This window comes from Mesoplodon mirus, assembly GCF_964341445.2.
Source record: "Mesoplodon mirus genome assembly, chromosome: 14".
NCBI classification, from domain to species: domain Eukaryota; kingdom Metazoa; phylum Chordata; class Mammalia; order Artiodactyla; family Ziphiidae; genus Mesoplodon; species Mesoplodon mirus.
The window spans coordinates 13,878,830-13,896,885 of record NC_138990.1 but is presented as its reverse complement, the minus strand read 5'-3'; the positions used below and the strand labels follow the sequence as shown (position 1 = coordinate 13,896,885).

Sequence of the window (18,056 nt, the reverse complement as noted above, 5' to 3'; positions counted from 1 at the left end):
AAATTTCAGGAGACCAGGGGACAGAAACTGGTCAGTAATTTTCATAGTATTCTTCCATTACTTACAGGGCTTTCAACCCTCTGCCTGAAGGTGGGATTCTTTAGCGATCCTGAAGATACTAGAGCTGCTGTCCCATGATTGAGGAGATGTGGACAGAGCAGGCACGTGCTTCAGAGTTTCTGCAGGCTTTATATATTTCCCTTTAAGCAAGGTAGAAGGTCTTCTGACCCTTTCATTATTTTCCTGGGGCAGAGGTTGTAGGCCCTTGGTGAAATTTAATTACACCCTCCACCAAATCCAATTACTGCCTACACCCATGAAATCCCATTATAACTTTCTTTTGCTTCATTAGAGGTACCCTAGGACAGGTCCCTTCTTAATCCACAGATTTCCTAAAGAATATCAGTCAGGGCTTCCCTGGTGGCGCAGTGGTTGAGAGTCCGCCTGCCGATGCAGGGGACGCGGGTTCGTGCCCCGGTCCGGGAAGATCCCACATGCCGCAGAGCAGCTGGGCCCGTGAGCCATGGCCGCTGAGCCTGCGCGTCCGGAGCCTGTGCTCCACAACGGGAGAGGCCACAACAGTGAGAGGCCCGCGTACCGCAAAAAAAAAAAAAAAAAGAATATCAGTCAGAGGCTTAGCATACATTGTTTATTACTCCAAGAGCATATATGCAAAAATGCAAATGACCTACAGCCTGCCTTGCTTAAAAACCAAGCATGTATCTAGTTTCCTGTAAGAAAGCTGATTTCTTAGGGATTTCAGGCCCCTCGGGGTATTTTCCCAATGATATTCAGATATTTTGTTTTGTTTTTCTTATTATTTCCACCTTTTGAAAATTTCAAACAGAAATTTCAAGAGAAAATTGAAAGACTAGTGCAATAACACTTGGGCATGTTTTCTACTTCCAAATGTTAACATTTTGCTATATTTAAGTGGTCTCTTATTCTCTTTATACACATATTTGTGTGTGTGTGTGTGTGTGTGTGTGTGTGTGGAACCAGTTGAAAGTTGCAGACATCAGACACTTCATCCCTAAAAACTTCGACATTCATTTTCTAAAATAAGGACATTTTCTTACAAAAGCACAGTACTATCATCACACCTAAGCAAATGAACAATAATTCCATAATACAGGTTATCTAATTAGGATGATCAGAAACTTAAGGAAAAACCATGACACATGAAAGAAGGAGCAATATGAACAAATAGAATAAGTGGCACTGGGAGAAGCAAAAACCAGTGAATATCCCTGGGGATGTGTGATGACCTGGCATCCATAAGACGAGAACACCCTGCCTTGACAAATGAGCACTCATAGAACCATAGTGCACTGAACCATAGTAATCATAGGGCCAAGAACCATAGTAGATTAAAATTATATGTTTGCTTAATTTAAAAAAATCCAATATAAAGGCCAAAGGATAAATTTGAGAAAACTTCTTAGAATGACGATCAGCAAAACTAAGTGAAGGTAAGTAAAAGGGAAAGGCTGAGAGAGATGGATGATCATGTCTAGGAAACTGATGACGTTCCTGAAAGAGGGAGCAGAGAACACAGAAAGGCAGACAAATCCAGAGAAATAAAAGAAGACAATTTCCCAGATCTGAAAAAAGTCACAAGACTTGAAATTGGCAGGACCCACCAGAAAAGGTCAGAGCCTGAAAACAGCCTGGAGGATTTCAGATCACCAAGTAAGGACAAAGAGAGGGCCGCCAAACTTTAGACTGAAGAAACATCAGATTATTTACTAAGAAAAGAGAGTCAGATTGACCTCAGCCCTATTAGCGGCAGCGCTGAAGGCTGGGGCAGTGCCTCTCAACTCCACTGCACCCATACGTTCCTAGGGGTCTTGTTCACATTCAGATTCTGGGGTGGGTCCGCATTTCTGCTTTCTAGCAAGCTCCTCGGTGATGTTGACGCTGCTGGTCTGTGGAACACACTTTGAGTGACCAGGGTCTGAAATAAAATGGAACAATGCCTTTAGAATTCAGAAGAAAATTATTTTGAATGTAAAATTTTATAGCTAGCTAAATTATTCATCAAATATGAGCCAGATTTACAGATATTCAAATGCTCAGGAAGTTTACCTTGCCATGCACTTTCTGAGCAATATTACTTGTAGATGAACTGGAGAAAAGCATAAAAGGAATTAAGAATTAGAAAGACATCTATGCTTTCTGGAGCTAATGCAAGAGGAGTATGTATAAAGAAATACCTGCGTAGTAGTGGTGTAGCAGACCCAGAACACAATTAGTCCAAATTAGAACAGGAAGTCAGAAGGATCAAAAGAATGACTTCCAGAAGGAAATGATTTCGGGTCAACAAATAGAATGATTAAGAAGCAGGGAGGTCTTAGTGATGATGGAAAAGGCATATGGTTCTTCTTGAAACAAGGGGAGAAATAGTCCATTAAGACTCCAGGAAAAATAAAGCTGCTCAATAAAAAGCGTGTTCCAAATAGGAAGCAGACTAAAACATAACACAAGAATCTGTTTGACCTTGACATTTGGAAGCTGCTTCTTCTAGGAGAACAGAAACTACTGAAGAATGGGTATTTCTGGAATGAGGTCCTGGAGGTAAGGGATTGGATAGGAGACATTTACTTTTTATTTAAGACCATAATATGGCTTGAAGTTTTTAAAAATTTCCAAAAAATTGAAAAAATTTAAAAATCAAACTTATTTAAAACCGTTAAAAGAAATAGTCCCTCCCTTAAATATAAAAAGTGAGGGAGGGAAGAGAAGGAAGAAAGAGTAACAAAGAAAGGGAGGGAGGCCTCTTCAAGAGAATAAAGGCCACACACACGCGCACACCCACACCTTACTCTTCAGCCCTAATGTTCTCCCCACCCCCATCACTGGGGTGAATTCCAGATTCTTCTCCCAGATGAGCTGGACCTCAGGTATTACAATGGGGTTTTGGGACAGGTATGGTGTTGGGTGAGGACTGGACCTCAGGCTGCAGAACCTGGACACCCTCTGCTCCTGGAAAGAACCGCACAGTAAACCAGAAAGGACATTCTCACTGGGGCCCCAGCCTTCTGGCTGTAGGTGAACCCTAGTGGTCAGCAGGTGGAGATGTTGAGTTGCCAGAAAAAACACAGCGCGATACTCCTAAAATCAGAGGTTGGGTCAACCCAACTGCAGGGCCTCCAGTATCAGTTCTAAAAGGGACTGAGATCTGGCTGCAAGAGCAGGGGTACGAGGAGCAGCCAGTACAGGGCTGATCAGTCTGCAGATGACAACTCTGCTTTCCTGAAAGGTGAAACTGTCTTCCTCTTCTGAGGGCCTCTTGGAGAGAGAGAACAAGGGCATGGGCTGAGGGTCTGCCTGACCCAGCAGAATCAGAGGCAGAGAGTTCCAACTGATCTTCCCAGAGATCTACAGATGGGGAGTTACACCCAGAATCACCCCTGAAGATGGCAGACACAAAGAGAGGTGCGTGCAATGGGACCAGAGGTCGGCAGAGGCCAGCCTAGTGAAGGCTGCGAAGGCCGTCGGTGGGGCAGCAAGAGCAGGCTTGGGACCGAGTCTCTGCCTAGAGGAGGGAGGTGCTGCCCAGGCCAGGGGGCTGCCATTGGAAATAGCGGGAGGGGGACAGCTCGAAGATCTGCTTGGGGATGGAATCGATACGAAGCATTTACAAAATGTGCTTGTTCATTTTGGGGAACTTGGAGGGACGTTGAGATGATGCACTCTTAGAAAAGCTGACCAAGGTAGTTTGAACAGGCGTTTTAGTTTTCTCTTTCCAAATCCATTGACCCATAACAGAGCTGGCCCTAATTCTTTCAAAACCAGATGTTCCAGCATCTAACTATTGAAAGTTCTCCTCAAGAGCTCCATGTGTGAGGTTTGGGAGAAAGAGAGCCTTCTGAACCTTTTTCTGTACTTCTGTGCTCATCAAAGTGACTTCTTCATTTTCTGCACGGAAATCAATCTCTCTCCCTCCCTCTCTCTCGCTTTCCTTCCTCCCTCCCTCCCTCCCTCTCTGTCTCTGTCTCCTTGTCTCCCTTCCTTCTTTCCTTCCTTCTTCCTTCTTTCCTTCCTTCCTTCTTTTTCTTTCTTTCTTTCTTTCCTTCCTTCCTTCTTTTTCTTTCTTTCTTTCTTTCCTTCCTTCCTTCTTTTTCTTTCTTTCTTTCTTTCTTTCCTTCCTTCCTTTTTCTTTCTTTCTTTCCTTCCCTCCTTCCTTCCTTTTTCTTTCTTTCTTTCTTTCTTTCCTTCCTTTTTCTTTCTTTCTTTCTTTCTCTTTCTTTCTTTCTTTTTTCTTTCCTTCCTTCCTTCTTTTTCTTTCTTTCTTTCCTTCCTTCCTTCTTTTTCTTTCTTTCTTTCCTTCCTTCCTTCTTTTTCTTTCTTTCTTTCTTTCTTTCCTTCCTTCCTTCCTTCTTTTTCTGTCTTTCTTTCTTTCCCTTCTTCCTTCCTTCTTTCCTTCCTTCCTTCTTTTTCTTTCTTTCTTTCTTTCCTTCCTTCCTTCTTTTTCTTTCTTTCTTTCTTTCTTTCTTTCCTTCCTTCCTTCCTTCTTTTTCTCTTTCTTTCTTTCTTTCTTTCCTTCCTTCCTTTTCTTTCTTTCCTTCCTTCCTTCCTTCTTTTTCTTTCTTTCTTTCTTTCTTTCCTTCCTTCCTTCTTTTTCTTTCTTTCTTTCTTTCTTTCCTTCCTTCCTTCTTTTTCTTTCTTTCTTTCTTTCTTTCTTTCCTTCCTTCCTTCCTTCCTTCCTTCTTTTTCTTTCTTTCTTTCTTTCCTTCCTTCCTTCCTTTTTCTTTCTTTCTTTCCTTCCTTCCTTCCTTTTTCTTTCTTTCTTTCCTTCCTTCCTACCTTCCTTCCTTTTTCTTTCTTTCTTTCTTTCCTTCCTTTTTCTTTCTTTCTTTCTTTCTTTCTTTCTTTCTTTTTTCTTTCCTTCCTTCCTTCTTTTTCTTTCTTTCTTTCTTTCCTTCCTTCCTTCCTTCTTTTTCTTTCTTTCTTTCTTTCTTTCCTTCCTTCCTTCCTTCTTTTTCTGTCTTTCTTTCTTTCCCTTCTTCCTTCCTTCCTTCCTTCTTTTCCTTCTTTCTTTCTTTCCTTCTTTCTCTTTTCTTTCCCCCTTCCTTCCCTCCTCCTTCCCTTCCTCTCTCCCTCCCTCCCTCCCTTCCTTCCTTCCTCCCTCCCTCCTCCCTCCCTCTCTTTCTCTCTTTTGCTTTCCTTCTAGCCAGGGAACCTTTACAGATTGTCCTCTAAGAAATCTTACCTTGATGGGATATCCAGCATCTAAAAGAGGAAAATAATGTCCTTAGTGGAGGATCATGTCCAGTTGGCCTTTTCTGCCACCTCACTCCCTGGGTGACACCTGAGCTGCCCTAAGTTACCTTGAGTTGCCAGATGTAGCTGTAATAAAAACACAGAACACTCAGTTACAGTTGTGTCTGCCCATCCTCCTGGGACCCTCAGGGCCAGGGCCAGCTTCGTGGGGCAAAACCTGTGCAGTCGTACAGGACCTCGTGCTCAGAAAGGCTGTGCTTGGTTTGCTGCTCTGCTCTCACCATCTTGAAATTCTTAATAATTTTTGAACAGGGGACCCTGCATTTTTATCTTGCCCCAGGTCCCAAATTCCATAGCCGGTCCTGCCTAGGGCATGATTTAGGACCCCATTGTCACAAGTACTGCCACTTTGAGTGAATCCATCACCCTACGTGGTATAGACCTGAGTGCAGCCTCACTGCCTGCCTTGTCCTGTTATAGAGAGGATGACATCTGCTGGCTTTTCCTCAGAGACCGTGTTTGCTATCCTAATGGACTCTAAGCGTTTCTGCCTTGGTAGCAGATACTACTTGTTAGACTTTTAAATCCAAGTTTCACCGTAGCTGGCATAAATCAGTGAAATTCTCAGCATGTAGAAATGCTAGTTGCTTCCTAGATGCCTTGAAAAGCCATTCGACCTAAAAAATAATTTTTACTGATGCTCCATAATCAGTGTTCCCTGATGCATAGGATATTCGTTACAAATGCATGTTTGTGATGTCATTATTCTGCATACTTGCTCAGGCTCATGGCTTCCAAATGTTGGCTGTAGATTAGCTTGATTCCTTCTGCAGATGGGATCTTTTACAAAAGGCAAGAACATAGCTGTTCTGGCTGCTTAGTCCCCTGGAGTTCTCTTAAGAAAGGGACTCCTGAGCAGGTGCAGCAGGACTCAATCCCTGGAAATTTATCAAGTAAATAGAAGAAAATAAAGAGTATTCACATGTTGAACAAGAGAACCGTGTGAAGAGCCACAAAAACACCACCACCACAGAAACAATCACCTGGAAAGAAATAACCTCACAGGTTGTCTTAAGAAAATCTGGTGTAAGTTTTCAAAACACCAGACCTAGATAAGGATGTAATTACTTGTATTGAAAGGAAATATATTTTATTTTATAAAATGGGTTTATTTTACTACTGGGTTCATTTTTAAATAATGAAATCTCTATTACAACTAAAACATTCAATGTATACAAATTTTACTGAATTTCCTAGTTTTGATCATCATTATTGCACGTGAGATATCACTTTTGGGGTAATCTGGGTGATGACTAGACAAAACCTCTGTTCTATTTTAATTTTGCAACTTTTTGTGTATATAATTATTTTAAAATAGAAAGTTAAAATTATATATATATAAATATAGTATATTATATATTTTATATAATGTTATATAATTTACTTATATTTTAAAATTTATTATTTTTTATATAATTTATATATATTATATGTTATAATGTATTCAGGAACACATACATGAGGTCAAAAAAAGCACATCTTCATTGCACGCTCAGTTGAGAGGGTGACTGATCTATCTTTGCTTCCCCCTGGTCACTTATCAAATAAAGTACTGAATTTAGAGACTGTCCTGCCCAAACCCCATGGTAGCTGATAGCTTCAACCACTTAATTCTTCACCAAGGGGCATCAATAGCAGAAAATAAACTCATTTTAAAAAATCAGGTTTTCTTGTCTCATGACCTAGAAAAAGAGGAATGATTCCAAAAGCAAGGAGCAAAAAGTAAAGAGAAAGGAGCAAAGATCTAAACTGAGGAATCTGCTTTTGTGATATTAGCTAGGCCCCAGTGTGTCTATCTTTTAAGTTTAACACCTAAACTCAGTTATTGTGTTCTTCTAATTTTAAATCTAGTTAAAACGAGTTGATTTTCCCAATGTAAGATGCTGGAATCAGAAAGGTGGATGTAGAGACAAAAGTTAAAGGAAATTATTAAGGAGTTGAAAAGATCAGATGAGATACTAAACATAGGAAGGAGATTGATTTATTTATTCACTTATTTAAGAAAGATTCCTCAACTCTTACCTCTGTGTTGCACATTGTTTGAGGGCACAAAGATGAACAAATTCTGACCTCCTGGCACTTGCCTTCCAGGCAGCAGAAGGACAAGAAACCAATAGCAAGTTGTAATGCTCTCTATCCTCAGGTAGCAATAAATTCAATGTGGAAAAATAAAGCAAGTAAAGGTATGAGGAGAGGGGTGGGAATCAGACCAATTTTTAATGCTGGGAATGTTTTTGCTCTTGTAACAAGAGGGTGATGGAGTTAGAGCCATCATAACTTTATCAGATGAACAAAAACAAAGGATGTGTTAATCCTAGTGATGTGGGTGAAACTGACCTTGATTGCTGTATCATTTTAAGTTTAATTCTAGTCAAAGTTAATTTCTCCCATTTTCCCATTGCTAGTAGTGTTCGATTTTTACACTTACTATGTATAGCAGAAGTCACAAAAAAGTTTAGATCCTTTGACCCATAATGCAGTGATCCTCAAGCTCATTGGACCTAATGACCTCTTTTTCATAGTAAATATTTTGTGACACCCCCTTTATTATCCTGAAATGAAGTCATGGGAAATATAACTTATCTAGACACATGATTTCAAGAATTCAAGACAATACTTCAGAGAAACAAAAGGAATGTGTAATAAGCATAACAACATAGTAAGACTTAACAATGCCTCTATACATGGAGCTGCTGTAGCATCTCCAATGTAGACCAAAGTCCAGGCTATGGACCAGTCATAACTGGGAACATCGCACCAGCTTACATGTCACTGACCTAAAGCCAGTCCCATGGCTGCCTCGAGTTCAAGGGGCAGGGGAGTTTAATCTTCCACAGACCCAGGTCAGGAAGAACCTGAAAGCTTTAGTGTAAGAGTCAGGCTCTGGGCTATCAATTGGCTTCATGAGTTTGAGCACATGGCACTCAACAGGACACTGGATGTGGCACAGTCCTCTGTTGGGTTAGAGTGTCCCATGCATTGCCTGGCTCTGCCCACCGATGCCAATAAAGTCACCCAGGCAAATGTGCCTTGACAAGTTTCCAGCATTCCTCTCATAGTCAGGGTGGCCCTCTTTAAGAACCATTGCATCAGTCAAGCTCATTGGATTTATTCTCAGGTAATAATCAAAAAGAGGACAGTGCTATTTGTCTGAATATATTGATACCAAGGATATTAATGACAGTATAAAATTGGAAACAACATAAATATCTAATTGAATGGAAATGTTTAATTAGGTATGATTTCTCCAAAGAATATTATACAGCCATTAAACAGAAAAATAGAATCCAAAACAGATTGTGAACCAAAAATGTCATTTATGATATCCTATTGATTGAAAGCATTATAACGTTTTATGTAATCTATATAAAAACATGAATGTATGTGAAATGAAGAAGGAAATATTCTAAAACAGGTATTCATATGAGAATGAATACGCAACTTATGGCTGTGTAACAACCCCACCCCTAAAGTTAGTGCCTTATAACGACACGCAATTGTTCGTTCATCGTTTGTAGGTTGGCAGTTTGGAATGAGCTCTCATGATGTGATTCCTCTGCTGGCCTCTCCGGGGCTCACTCCTGCCTGGCAGTCAGCTGGAGGCTCGGCAGGGCAGGCTGGCCCAAGGTGGCCTCACTGACGTGCCTAGCAGTTGCTGCTCACCATCACCTGGGCCTCTCTCTACAGCAGCCTAGCCCTGGACATCTTCTTTTAACAAACCTGGACAAGCATGCAGTGTTTTAGGCCCACATTATAACTTTAAAGCTGTGAGGAAAGCAATTGATGGAGATTGTTTTACTGTACATTTCAGTATGATTCCCCAAAGGCCTAATCAACCATAGAATATCAGAGGCAAAAAGGAAAACAGACCAGCCACCCATCTGGTCCAGGGAAGGCAAGTAGGTTTCATCTGAAGTGTCACCTAAAATGGTCTTGGGACCACATTAAAGGCTCATGCCTCAAAGGGAAAAGAGATCAGTGAGTAGTTAGCTAGTTAAGCTGGCCATGGGTAATGGAAGGAGAGTGGTGAGTAAGGGCCACACACCTGCTGTGGGGAAGTGGAGGCCTCAGGAAGGATGAGTCTTGTCTTTGGGTCCTTCCAAAGGGTTTGCTAGAAGTAGCTGGACCTTACCTTGCTGCAGCAGTTAAAGACACTCTGGCATTTACTGCATTTTTGACAAATGGCTGACAAGTGATAAACTCTATGTGCAGGTTGTGGTTCAGGAACTGCTGGCTCAGTACACCAAGCAGTATGAAGAAAGACCCATCTCCAGCCTGCTCCAAAACTGGATGGAATCAGGGGGTGACAAGCTGAGAACCAGGTATGTGACCATTCAGGCTGCCAACATCGTTGACCCCAGTGTCTTATTCTTGAGCCTGAGTATACAGGGCCTTGTCTTGGCATAACTCATCCTGTTTAAATTTTAAATATTTATATAAAAGAATCAACAAGAACCTACTGTATAGCATAGGGAACTCTACTCAGTACTCTGTAATAACCTATATGGGAAAAGAATCTGAAAAAGCAGAGATATATGTATGTGTATAACTAAATCACTTTGCTGTACACCTGAGACTAACACAACGTTGTAAATCAACTATACTCCAATATAAAATTTAAAAAATATTGATATGTGGAAAAAATAAATGAATATGTATCTTCAATACTCATGCACCCACAAACCAACTTAAGAACCAGAACATTGCTAATTCTGTTCTTCCTACACCTGTTCCTTCTTTTGGGCATGTTCACTGTTCCAAGGACTTTACAGGTTTTAAGCCTAAACACCCCGTGAGGTAGGTTATTATTTCCATTTCACAGATGAGGAAACAGGCACAGAGGTTAAGTGTTTTGCCCAAGGTTACATGCCACTAGGTGACATAGCTAGGATTTGAACCCAGATAGTCTGGCTTCAGGATCTGTGCTTTGGGTTGTTTTCATTGATTTTTTCGTATTGTCTTTAAGCTTGATAAATAAGGCATAATGTGTGTGGTATTCTGTAGCTTCCTGTTTTCACTCAATATTTTGTTTCTTAGGTTCGTCCAAGTTGTTATGTGTGGTTGAAGAGCTTCTGTCTGTGCTCATAATATTTCATCATGTGTCTGTGCCACAAGTTGCTCATCCATTTTAATCTCCAGTATCAGTGGATATTTGAGTTGTGTTTTTGACATTTTGAACACACTCTTATGAAAAATCTTGTATATGTTTTCTGGGGAACGTGGGCAAGAATTTCTACAGGGCTTTCAAATTTAGTTGCTGTGACTCAGAGAAATACATTTTCCATCACCACGGACACCCACACACCCATAGAGTCTCCTGCCTTCCCTCCCCACCACAGACACAAGTGAAACAAACATTTCATGAAACAATGCTCATCCTATTCCTCATAATGCTCTCTGATATTTTTTAATTTTGTTTTTTAAAAATACTGATCTCAATCCTTTAAACTGATTTCATGAGCCATTTTAGCCATTTGCAGTCTATTGTTTGAAAAACACTCCTCAGTAGCATATATGACCCAGGAGTGAAAGTGCTGTGTTGTGGGTATGCCAATGATCAACTTTACTACATCATGTCAAATTATTTTTCAGTGATTGTACACATTTATATCCCCACCAGCAGCATGTGTCTTATGGAACTAACACTTGGTATTATCAGACTTAATTTTTATCGATATAACATAAGAAAAAGATCTCTCACTATGCTTTAAAATTGCATTTTCATATTACTGTTACAATTGAGTATGCTTTCACATGTCTACCTGCCATTTGTATTTCTTCCTATGTGAAATGCCTGTCATGCCTTTTGCCAATTTTTCTTTCTTTTTCTTTTTTTTTTTTTGGTCTTAGTCTTATTGACTTTTAGATGTTACAGTTCTCTTCTCCAAGTTTGTGGCTTGTCTTATATTTTCTTTATGGTGTTTTTTGATTAACAGAAATTCTTAAATTACAATTGAGTTTATCAGTCTTTTCCATATCTTGTCTACTTTGATGTCATGATATATAAACTTTTTAAAGTTTGAGAGTTTCACCTTTCACATTTAACTCTTGAATCCATTAGATATTTTTGTCTGTGTTATGAGGGAGGGATTTAATTTCATTTTTTTCTCTCCTGTAGGGATTGTCAGTTGTTCCAGCCCCATATACTGAATTGACTGTCTTTCCCAAGTGATCTGGAATGTCCCCTCTGACATTTATTAAACTTTTATATATGCAGGAGTCCATTTGGGGGCTATTTGGTTCCTAGTCTGTTTGTATATTCTTAATTCAACAATACACCATCTCAATTCCACTAGATTTATAATAGTATAATAGTATTATATGGTACTTATTATATATAATATTATTATATTATTACCTTTAAAATATAATTCAGAATTGTTGGCTATTCTGGGTCTTTTGCATGTCCACATAAGTTTTAGAGTTAAGTTTGTCAAGTTCCTCCAAAAAAAAAAAAGAACTTGCATACACCAAAAGGACAAATTTTGTATAGTTGCCCTTATATAAGATATCTAGAGTAGCCAAGTTCATAGAGACAGAAAGTAGAATAGTGGTTACCAGGGGCTAGGAAGAGGAAGAAATGGGAGTTAGTGTTCGCTGGGTACAGAATTTCAGTTTGGGAAGGTGAAAAAATTTTGGAGATGCATATTGGTGATGGTTGCATGATCAAGTGAATGTACTTAATGCCACTGAACTGTACTCTTAAAAATGGTTAAGGTAGTAGATTTTATGTTATGTTTATTTTACCACAATTTAAAATATCTACTGGAATTTTCTTTGAAAGTGTATTAAATCCATAGATTTGCAGAAAAATTGACACGCTTGTAAAACTGAACTTCCTCTCAGAAATGTTAATCTCTCAAGTGTCTCCCAGAGTTTGATAATTTCTATCAAACATAGTATAACCTTAGACAGATTTATTAGTAGGTACACTAGAATTTTGTTGTTGTTGTAAAAAGAATACTTTTTAAATTCTGGGTTTTGTTGTTGCTGATTTATTATACGTGCAGTTGGATTTTGTACAATATATAAACCTGACCATAAAAAATTTCTTTTAAATATGACTATAGATTCTTTGATGTAGACAGTCCTACTATCTGCAAATAATGAATTTTTATTTCTTCCTTTCCAGTTATTCTTTTTTGGGAGAAAGTGTTTTATCCCTGGTTTTAAAAAGAATTAGTTTAATATTTCACTATTTAGAATGACATTTGCTAAAGTTTTTTGATAGACACACTTTACTTCCTAAAGAAGCTCCTTTTACTGTTATTTTTAACATATTCTTCTTATTATTAGATGAATTTTACTGCAAATGACTTTTATCTATTAAATTATGATATTTCTTCTTTAATCAGTTAATATGATAAATAACCCCTGCATGCTTAAGAAACACTCAATTTTGTTTATTGATTTATGCTCATAAATGTACTGCCTCCTTTGTTCTACTTTTGAGGAGCTTATTGTGCTTTTTCCTTTTGTGCATTTTTAAAATTATTATTTTTATTTGGAGGGAGACTTTGGTCTTCATAACCCAAATGTATTGAACTAATTTCCAAGGAAACTATTCATTAAAAAGTGTAATCTTACAATCCTAATAAGAGACACGGAAAACACAATAAATATAGTAGACATTTCATATCTGTTGGCATGAAGTGAAATTTTAAAAATCTGCATTCTGTCCTCCCCCCCCCTTTTTTTTTTAAACTACTGCTCAGGTTCCTGTTTATTCAAACTGTAGTCTATCTTAAAGCTGGAAACATCAGATCGCATATCCTAGGACTGTTTCACTTAATTCTCGCTCGGTTTGGGGGTGGGTTGTTTTTTTCTTTATTTTATTATACAGTTTCCCTTGGTTTTGTCTCAGTTTGTCCTTGCACACTCTAAAAAGTCAGTGAGTCTTTTTAATATTTCTAGCCCTGAATGGGCATTTTGGGGTGCTGATAGCTTTCCCCAAAATTTATTAGGTAGAAAATTTCCAACATATAAGGAGTTGAAAGAACAATTCCCATCAGAATCAGTTCCATCCATTCAGGAATCGTGTTCCCCAGCTAGCTACAAATCACCTGCCCCTCCATTTCTCTTCCAGATAGCGGAGCAGGGCTTGTTTCCATCATTTTGAAAGCAAAACAGACTCTCGCCGATATGCAAATCTATATTCCTAGCAAGTCTTCCAAGATAGACTTGAGATGTGCCAAAGGCAGTATTCCAATTGTAAATATTTGGAAAGTTCCAGTCCATTTAATTTGTCTCTGTTATTAACCTCCAAAACAGTGCACTTCTCTCTCCCACACATCCCGGTTTTACTGATTCAGGCTGGCTGTGTTTATCTCCTTAAGTCCCCAAACCTTACTTACTCTCATTTTTATGTATATTAAGAAAAGCCTTTGTCACCCAACACATTTCCACACACATAGTGTATGGGGCACTTCTCTAGGTGTTGACAATACAGCAGTAACTGTGGGTTCTCGGTTTTCATGGAGCTTACATGCAAGTAGAGCCGTTGGATGGCAGTCTTATTGACAACTCACAAGAGAAGTACCCATGAGCAGGTGGGGACACGAGGAAAGAAGGGGTGAGAACTTCCTGGTGCCCTGAAATCCCTCCAGGTAGGCGGCCATTTGTATGGACATCCAGAGGCTAGCCTTCATCTGAGAAGTGGGGAGAGTCAGTCATAGTACTGGAAAGGTTCCATGAGACTAGGTGCGGAGGCTAGGGCTTGGCTCTGATTGGGGCTGTACTTGGTTCTGCAACAGCTCCATTCTGCCCTTTCTTGTCCCAATGAGTGCTGCCTCTCCCCCTTTCCCAAGGGGCTGCCACTGGAGCCCTCACGGATCTCATCAACCTGTGGATCCCTAGGAGACTGTGGAGGCTGAGGAAAGGCGAGCTTCTGTGCTGTACTTGAATGCTGTGCCATTTATATTATGAGCATTTTCAGACACTCAGGAAAGTTGAAATAATTGTAGGGAACATTCATATACTCACCATAGAGAGTCAACTATTAACCTGTGGCTGTGATTACTGTATCACATATATATCTATGTACCAACCCCTCAACCCATCCTTCAATTCATCTTTTCTTTTGCTGGTGCACTTCAAAGTAAACAGCAGACATCAACATACTTCTAAATAATAAATAATTTGGAATGAGCATCATTAACTAGAGTTCAATATTTGGTTACAGGTTTTTCAACTTATGTAGAATTTACTTACAATGAAAGACACAAATCTTTTTTTTTTTATAACATCTTTATTGGAGTATAATTGCTTTACAGTGGTGTGTTAGTTTCTGCTTTATAACAAAGTGAATCAGTTATACATAAACATATATCCCCATATCTCCACCCTCTTCTGTCTCCTTCCCAATCTCCTTATCCCACCCCTCTAGGTGGTGATAAAGCACCGAACTGATCTCCCTGTGCTATGTGGCTGCTTCTCTCTAGCTATGTATTTTACATTTGGTAGTGTATATAAGTCCATGCCACTCTCTCACTTCATCCCAGCTTACCCTTCCCCCTCCCCGTGTCCTCAACTCCATTCTCTACATCTGCATCTATATTCCTGTCCTGCCCCTAGGTTCTTCAGAACCTTTTTTTTAAAGATTCCATATATATATATATATATATATATATATATATATATATATATGTTAGCATACAGTATTTATTTTTCTCTTTCTGACCTACTTCACTCTGTATGACAGACTCTAGGTCCATCCACCTCACTACAAATAACTCAGTTTCGTTTCTTTTTATGGCTGAGTAATATTCCATTGTATATATGTGCCACATCTTCTTTATCCATTCATCTGTCAGTGGACACTTAGGTTGCTTCCATGTCCTGGCTGTTGTAAATAGAGCTGCAGTGAACATTGTGGTACATGACTCTTTTTGAATTATGGTTTTCTCAGGGTATATGCCCAGGAGTGGGATTGCTGGATCGTACGATAGTTCTATCTTTAGTTTTTTAAGGAACCTCCATACGGTTCTCCATAGTGGCTGTATCAATTTACATTCCCACCAACAGTGCAAGAGGGTACCCTTTTCTCCACACCCTCTCCAGCATTTGTTGTGTGTAGATTTTTTGATGATGGCCATTCTGACTGGTGTGAGGTGATACCTCACTGTAGTTTTGATTTGCATTTCTCTAATGATTAGTGATGTTGAGCATCCTTTCATATGTGTGTTGGCAATCTGTATATCTTCTTTGGAGAAATGTCTATTTAGGTCTTCTGTCCATTTTTGGATTGGGTGGTTTGTTTTTTTGATATTGAGCTGCATGAGCTTCTTGTAAATTTTGGAGTTTGTCAGTTTCTTCATTTGCAAATATTTTCTCCCATTCTGAGGGTTGTATTTTGGTCTTGTTTATGGTTTCCTTTGCTGTGAAAAAGCTTTAAGTTTCATTAAGTCCCATTTGTTTATTTCTGTTTTTATTTCCATTTCTCTAGGAGGTGGGTCAAAAAGGATCTTGCTGTGATTTATGTCATAGAGTGTTCTGCCTATGTTTTCCTCTAAGAGTTTGATAGTGTCTGGCCTTACATTTAGGTCTTTAATCCATTTTGAGTTTCTTTTTGTGTATGGTTTTACGAGTGTTCTGATTTCATTCTTTTACATGTAGCTGGCCAGTTTTCCCAGCACCACCTATTGAAGAGGCTGTCTTTTCTCCATTGTATATTCTTGCCTCCTTTATCAAAGATAAGGTGACCATATGTGTGTAGATTTACCTCTGGGCTTTCTATCCTGTTCCATTGATCTATATGTCTGTTTTTGTGCCAGTACCATACTGTCTTGAATACTGTAGCTTTGTAGTATAGTCTGAAGTACAGCAGCCTGATTACTCCAGCTCCATTTTTCTTTCTCAATATTGCTTTGGCTCTTCGGGATCTTTTGTGTTTCCATACAAATTGTGAGATTTTTTGTTCTAGTTCTGTGAAAAATGCCATTGGTAGTTTGATAGGAATTTCATTGAATCTGTAGATCGCTTAGGGTAGTATAGTCATTTTCACAATGTTGATTCTTCCAATCCAAGAACATGGTATATCTCTCCATCTGTTTGTATCATCTTTAATTTCTTTCATCAGTGTCTTATACTTTTCTGCATACAGGTCTTTTGTCTCCTTAGGTAGGTTTATTCCTAGGTATTTTATTCTTTTTGCTGCAATGGTAAATGGGAATGTTTCCTTAATTTCTATTTCAGATTTTTCATCATTAGCGTATAGGAATGCAAGAGATTCCTGTGCATTAATCTTGTATCCTGCTACATTACCAAATTCATTGATTAGCTGTAGTGGTTTTCTGGTAACATCTTTAGGATTCTCTATGTATAGTATCATGTCATCTGCAAACAGTGACAGCTTTACTTCTTCTTTTCCGATTTGGATTCCTTTTATTTCTTTTTCTTCTCTGATTGCTCTGGCTAAAACTTCCAAAACTATGTTGAATAATAGTGGTGAGAGTGGGCAACCTTGTCTTGTTCCTGATTTTAGTGGAAATGGTTTCAGTTTTTCACCATTGAGAACAATGTTGTCTGTGGGTTTGTTATATATGGCGTTTGATATGTTGAGGTAAGTTCCCTCTATGCCCACTTTCTGGAGGGTTTTTATCATAAATGGTGTTGAATTTTGTCAAAAGCTTTCTCTGTATCTATTGAGATGATCATATGGTTTTTCTCCTTCAAGTTGTTGATATGGTATATCACATTGATTGATTTGCATATATTGAAGAATCCTTGCATTCCTGGGATAAACCCCACTTGATCATGGTGTATGTTCCTTTTAATGTGCTGTTGGATTCTGTTTGCTGGTATTTTGTTGAGGAGCGTTTGCATCTATGTTCATCAGTGATATTGGCCTGTAGTTTTCTTTCTTTGTGACATCTTTGTCTGGTTTTGGTATCAGGGTGATGGTGGCCTTGTAGAATGAGTTTGAGAGTGTTCCTCCCTCTGCTATACTTTGAAAGAGTTTCAGAAGGATAGGTGTTAGCTCTTCTCTAAAGGTTTGATAGAATTCGCCTGTAAAGCCATCTGGTCCAGGGCTTTTGTTTGTTGGAAGATTTTTAATCAGTCTGAATTTCAGTGCTTGTGGTTTGTCTGTTTATATTTCCTATTTCTTTTTGGTTCAGTTTCAGAAGGTTGTGCTTTTCTAAGAATTTGTCCATTTCTTCCAGGTTGTCCATTTCATTGGCATAGAGTTGCTTGTAGTAATCTCTCATGATCCTTTGTATTTCTGCAGTGTCAGTTGTTACTTCTCCTTTATCATTTCTAATTCTATTGATTTGAGTCTTCCCCCTTTTTTTTCTTAATGAGTCTGGCTAGTGGTTTATCAATTTTGTTTATCTTCTCAATGAACCAGCTTTTAGTTTAATTGATCTTTGCTATCGTTTCCTTCATTCTTTTTCATTTATTTCTGATCTGATCTTTATGATTTCCTTCCTTCTGCTAACTTTGGGGTATTTTTGTTCTTCTTTCTCTAATTGCTTTAGGTGTAAGCTTTCGTTGTTCATTTGAGATGTTTCTTGTTTCTTGAGGTGGGATTGCTTTAAACTTCCCTCTTAGAACTGCGTGTGCTGCATCCCATAGGTTTTGGGTCGTCGTGTCTCCATTGTCATTTGTTTCTAGGTATTTTTTGATTTCCTCTCATTTCTTCAGCGATCTCTTGGTTATTAAGTAGTGTATTGTTTAGCCTCCAGGTGTGTGTATTTTTTACAGATTTCATCGTGTAATTGATATCTAGTCTCATAGCATTGTGGTCAGAGAAGATACTTGGTATGATTTCA

At 38.8% G+C, this 18,056-nt stretch overlaps 1 protein-coding gene across 1 annotated transcript in view; it reads left to right on the top strand.

Annotated features, from left to right (window-relative positions):
* The window catches only part of ACOXL (acyl-CoA oxidase like), a gene marked incomplete at its 3' end in the record, with an annotated part of 356,274 nt that overhangs the window by 225,017 nt on the left and 113,201 nt on the right, over positions 1–18,056 (top strand). The window contains 1 exon segment of the mRNA XM_082643007.1: positions 9,499–9,608. Coding sequence (XP_082499133.1) covers positions 9,499–9,608 — 110 coding nt within the window.